The 6222-nt window shown below is 34.3% G+C and overlaps 1 protein-coding gene across 7 annotated transcripts in view; it reads right to left on the bottom strand.

The window, feature by feature from the left end:
* Window positions 1–964: 964 nt before the first annotated feature.
* Window positions 965–6222, bottom strand: part of SCEL (sciellin) — a 68751-nt gene continuing 63493 nt past the window's right edge. For all 7 annotated transcript variants that reach the window (XM_058825394.1, XM_058825392.1, XM_058825398.1 and 4 more), the window contains 3 exons: window positions 6015–6123; window positions 3606–3708; window positions 965–2582 (listed from right to left, as the gene is read on the bottom strand). In XM_058825394.1, the coding sequence (XP_058681377.1) occupies window positions 2566–2582; window positions 3606–3708; window positions 6015–6123 (229 nt within the window). In that variant the 3' untranslated portion in view covers window positions 965–2565. The remainder of the gene's footprint in view (window positions 2583–3605; window positions 3709–6014; window positions 6124–6222) is intronic.

The following is a 6222-nucleotide window of genomic DNA, read 5'->3' as shown; positions in this document are numbered from 1 at the left end:
AGGATACAACAGAATATATTAACACTGCAAAGATGTTCTTATGACATTCCTTGTTCTTGTAAGTATCAGTAGTTTTGAAGCAATCTACATATTTAAATGCATCAATATGCATTATATGCATTATTTCACTCCTTTCCACTGATTGCTTGATTCCCCTCCCCGTAGAGCAATGCCCCAGCTTTGTAAAATAAAGTATCCATTGCACGCTGAAAAAATGGGCCTGATGAATCACAAACCTCCACATAATTTAGTACATCATCTCTCAATACAGCTTTTCAGTCTAATTTAATGCATTATTGAAGATAACACGTTCATTAAAACAGCTGCCAGCAAATTCTTCATTTGGATTGTTTCATGGAAGGACTAGTCAAAGGGAAATTAAACAGTACAGGCTAATGATATGCAAAAAGGACAAAAAACATTTAAGTTTTGATACATTGGTATTGAGATGTTAATATGATTTTTCTTAATGAGTACTGCTCTGCCAGATATGGTAAATCACAAACCTGGTGTTTCTTCTTAGCCAACTTACAACATATAATAAAAAACAACAAAAAAACACATGGCAAAATTACCAAGGCTGTTCAGTGAGGATGACTTAATGAACACAGAATTATTATTTATTGTTTTTTATTGCTACTTCTTTGTCAGTGAGTGTTTAAGTAGCAGATATTTTCATCCAGACCTCCTGGTCTCTGGGGGAGTGAACTGAAATCTCTCATCCCCTCAAACACTAAGAAGTTCTAGATTCTAATGTGCTGGCTCAAATGAATGTCTAACATCTTCCATTTAACTGGGCTTTAGCAATAAGTTTTGGTCTCTCAACAGGACCAAATTTGTGATATTAAAATTTTGCCAGTACTTTTTTCACCCCGTTGAACCATTTTTACTGGTGAAGCACAGAGTTTTAATAATTATTGTTTCACTAGGACATGTCATCAGCAAGAGACACACACCAGAAAAATTATCAATAACTAAAGATTTATTAGAGTTAATGACATTAATTAATAAGATATTAATAAAATTAACAAAAAAAAAATCTGCTGTCTCATGTCTCCATTGCATAATCAGTCTGAACATCCTTTAAGCCAGACAACATACTTACTCAGCTGCAGGCCCAGTGCTTTAAATTACACAGACATCCATATCTCCTGCCTCCCCTATGAAATGTGCAGTCAAGGAGAGAGTTTGACTGGGACAGCTACTCACCAGTCTATTATTAACCTATGGCTTTAATACTTTGCATGCTTTTAACCTCTTGCCTAGGTCCAGCAGCCTTCAAACACTAACTCTGTCACATCCAGGAAGTCCACTTAAGCTGAGATGTAAAGAAGAAAAATCCGTTCTGAATAAATCATAATCTAAAGCATCTCATGACAAAGACTAGTAGTCAATACCTTTGTCTGTCCAGTAAGCTCCTGAACTATTGATTATTTCAGACAACATATTATAAGAAAGCATGAATTCTTCTTCAGTTATATTCTGTTTCAATAGTTATATTCTCTCCAAAAGGAAAAATAAAAAGGTTTCACGGTAGTCTCAAAGGAAGGAGTGTGACTGACATAGTGTAGATGTCTAGAAATCTGAGCTGTTCATTCCAGGTTCCTTTACAAACCATGGAAGTAAAGATGAACATTGATTAACGTCACAGTAAAATAGATGTTTGCAATCTGACCAATTGAATTGCTTCCTACAAATGTCTGCTTCTCTCTATAGGATAGAATAAATCAAGTAACTCAGAAACAGAAATCTACACTGTAGATGTATAAATTTAGGCAAGATTAATCGATCCAAAGTGTTTTGATAGTCAGTTTAATAAAAGTAGGAAAGATAAATACAACATACTGTCATGCAAAGTAGGTGTTTGATTATTTCATGGCAACTATTAAGTGCACACCTCTTAAAAAAATGGTGATTAAATAGTTACCAGAATTGCAAACATGGAGTGGGGTAGTTCTTAAAACCCTCTAGCAATTTTTGTCCAGATTCCTTCTGCAGTAGTAGAGATGCATTTTCCAAAAATTATTTGTTCCATCTCAAACTTATTGTTCAAGTTATTTAGGAAGAATCTTTCTCTGGAGTTTGATGTCTCCCCTTGTAGGTGCAATATGAACCTACTTCCCTCTGCATGAAAAACAGTCATTTAAACTGAGTGATTTCTAAATGGCTAATCTTGATGAGGAAAATCCCATTCATGCTATATTAAGCAAACAGGTCTTTATATTGGAGTAAAAGAGAATACAGCCCCTTCAAAACAAATATGTAGGAATGTCCTGGCATTCAGAAAATTTCAATAAATTATCATTGATTTGACTTAAAATTTAGTGGTTTCACAGATCTGATATATATACTGACCAATATCTTGTTTTGCTTCCTGCAATGTGTGTATGAAAATGCATCTAAATTCTCATTAAAATAATTCTTTTAATAACCATGCAGTAGGACTTTGTTCAGAGAATTCCCAGCAGTAAAAATGAATAACTTCCCACGGTGTTTTGAATTAACAGGCCAATACAGTTATCTTAACATTAGTAATTTCTTCATCATACGTTCTGTATGTCAAAATTAGTAGATCCATTTTTCTGCAAAAGAGAAAAGATTGGTCAGAGATGCCAAACAAATCATTATACTCTAAGTGTCCTAAAAGGAAACTTCACATTTTTTTTCTTTTTTAGAATGTCTACTGAAGTCTGTCTGTCTGTCTTGTAACTTGATGAAATAGGACATGCCAATTTATTGTGTTTAATATAGAGATCCTTGCTATGTCTTTATACAGTTTTATAACTGTTAGTATGCTTTATTAATTTTCTGATCTGATTAGTTGCAAAATTCCCCATTCCCATCAGATTTTGCAATGAGTTAACAAAAGCATTCTAAGAAAACAAGTTTTTAATATAATTTTAGTTAACATCATGTTATCTCAGAATTACATAGTTGAAAACCAGCTTGTCAGAGTATTTCATCTACATTTCTGTTTATTAATTTGGTACAGAGGTGCTGACTTATAGTATTGTGAAATAATAATTGCCATGAAGAGAGAAGACTTAAAATCTAGCAACTTCTAGAAAAATTAATAAAACAAAACATTTATTTGTCCCTGCCTTGCACATTTTTTTACTCACTTTGCTCCTCACAAAGGTAAGAATCATAATCACATGTAATATCTTCATTATGATTTTATAGATTTTGTATCTTCTCTCATCACAATTACTCCACTAGGTGAAAATACCTCTGCGCCCTGGCTTGTTTCAGTAGAACAATCTGATTCTCAGATGGCCTTGTAATTTGTTCTCACTTCCAGGGCAAGATGCCGTTGCTTCCCTCTAGGGGTCTCTATTGACAGGTACAACTCTACAGAGAGACTTGAAGAGATGACCTTGCAATGAGACCAAGATCTCCCTCACAGATACAGAATAATTGTGTCTAGAACCTGGGGTTGGATATCATCCTAAGCACCCAAACTTACTGAAGTGGATGCTTTGGAAAGGTTTAAGTACACACCGATGGTCAAAAGCAACAGCTGTGTTGTCATAAATTGAAGTCTTTTGAATGAAGTTCACTAAATGGTTTTTCCCATCTTCAGTATTATACATCTTGTGCCTTACCTTTAACTTTGGAATAACAAGGCTCACAGTGCACAGTTTGTTTGTAAATCCAAATGCTGTCTCCTGCTTTTAGATCTTCCAGAGGTCTCTTACATACTTCACACTTCAACACACAAGTCAAAGAATGAAGAAAAATTAAAATGAAACATTTCTCTAATACTCTTACCCAGCATGCTTTCCTTAAGAAAACAAACAACCCCAGACTAGAATAGGAGTTATTAGTACTGCAATATAAAAATGAACTCTGAAAGAGTAGTTTTAGAAAACAAGAAGTTAGATATCTGAGTATGTCACTTTTAGATATCTAAAAATCAGATACCATTGTCTCAACTGGTTGCCTAGGTACTCATTACACTCAACAACCCTGTCCCTCCTCCAGACATTTCCCCAGGGTACTTTTACTTTCTCTGTCTTAGCTTAGGTGTTTATCCTGCAATAAGATGAATCACCATTTTGAGATTCTTTTCCTTCTTCACTGAATAAAGGGAGAATGATCACACATAATCATCTAACTCAGAGTAGATCTTAAAGAATCTAGATCTGCTTATTTCAAAATATCTTATGACACTTTATCTTAACGGTTAACTATGTTTCCCATTCTTGCAGTATCTGGACACTGCTTTCACAAACATCTCAAAAAAGTTAATTTTTTGAGATAGAGAAGTGAAACATTTCCCATGTTTCACATATGAAAATGCACACATACACACAGAGGCTGACTTACCAAGATCACAGGTAAAGCCTACAGTGGATCAAGAAGCATGGTAATTTGATACAGAAACTAGGATCATGATACCCAGATAACTTTATTTATTTATTTAAATCCGATGAAAGAATAGTAAATTCTGGGTTCTTTGCATATTTTATCCACTGATAAGTGAAAATCAGCATTAGTATTAAGGTGCTGTTAAAACAATCTGCTGTCTTCACTGATTTTATGTTTCTTTGTTTAAATCAGTAAAAGGGTGGACATGTGTTCAAAGCTCTGATCACCAATATTGGTTAGAATTTTTACACAGAGGAAAAAAATCTAAAATTTGGGTTATTTAATTAATGGGCATTTGGTATATACCTTTACAAGGAAATAAAGATGGTGTACTGCTGACAGCTATGTGCAAATCTCTAATGGATACAGGGTATTTGTTAGGAACTAAATGAATATAAATTATAAGAAATTGCACTACTTAGCTAAATATATACCTACAAGCATGAACCACAGACCTACATCAATTGTTAAAATTTTTTTGCCAATGCTTTCATAAGTTTGTAGTTATATAAAAATTAAGCTGAATATTCCTGGACAGACAGGTCCCTATTTGATAACAGGTAACAAAAGAAAATAGTTTAAAAAATAAACATAAGTATTTAACAGATATTATAGCCACTACCAACATATAAATACTCCAAATGAAAAGCCCATTCTTCTTTATGTGGGTTGATCTGTCTAAAAGGAGTGGAAGCAGACCAGAACTTATATTTACTTGCAATAACAATATTGAGGACATATTACGTAGTAGTTCCCATGGAAGAAAATGCCTTTCTGGTGCTCAGAGAGCTCAAAATGTCCACAGTTAACAAAAAGCTTTCACATGTATGAAGCTTCATACATGTGAAATGTAACCTTACTGCTGTATTCTGATTTGTGTTACTTTTCCTGTAGTAAATAGGGACTGCTGTCAGAAGCAGAAGGAAAAGCTGTGCAGGACTGGGCAGAAATATGAGCTGTGCTAATGCAGTGACTTTGCTGAGTATTGTTTGTTAGAACAACAAACTCTGTGTGTAGATGCAAGCAGAAATAAGACAAATGAAGCAGAAAGAAAATAGACTATGGGACTGAGCACTGCCAGGCATACCCTGAGAAAAGTTTAAGAGTGAATTTTAGGCTGAGGCCTAGGATTTGGAATTACAAACAAAAGAGAAATTTCTTCTGTGCTTTCATTCTTAATGGAAATAAGAAAAAATTACCTACTTTTTAATAATTAAGATCGTTTTAGATGTCAATCAAGAGCAACTAAAAAACTTCATAACAACTGAATAAAATTTTACAACATGAAGAAAAGGTAAGTTGATATAATTCACTGTATCAGATTTGAAGTGAAGGCTTATAAATGTGTAGGACTTTAAGAATACATTCAGCTGCATCCTTTATCTTACTGATGGTTGCAAGTGAGGAGAGTAGAGGGAGAAGGAGAGAGGGAGATAGAAAGAAAAAGGAAGGGATTGTGTAGAGAAGAGAGGCAAACAGAGAGATTAGTATTTCCTATGTTAATCATCTCCTCCAGTCTCAAGACTTCTTATCCTCACAGGTGGAGAAGGCCTAAGGCCTAAATAATCTCTTATTGTATGCGTACTATAATGCAGGTATTACAATCAAATTTCATTTCTTGATAGCAGGCAAAATCTTCTTACCTTGAAGCAAGTCGAATGACAGTGAATTTGCAAGGCATCTAAGATCATTTTGGCATCTACGCCCAAGGGCTTCCTGCAGTATGTACATATATCTTTTCCAATTATACTCCTGTGTATATAATATAACATCAGCTGTCAGAAAAAGAGCTGCCATTGAAATCTCAAGCAGAAAATTGATAAGGTTAGCACACTGTGTGGGAAAGACATT

This window comes from Ammospiza caudacuta, chromosome 2 (assembly GCF_027887145.1).
Source record: "Ammospiza caudacuta isolate bAmmCau1 chromosome 2, bAmmCau1.pri, whole genome shotgun sequence".
Taxonomy (NCBI): domain Eukaryota; kingdom Metazoa; phylum Chordata; class Aves; order Passeriformes; family Passerellidae; genus Ammospiza; species Ammospiza caudacuta.
Note: the sequence above shows the minus strand (reverse complement) of the source record. Positions and strands in the feature narration are given on the sequence as shown.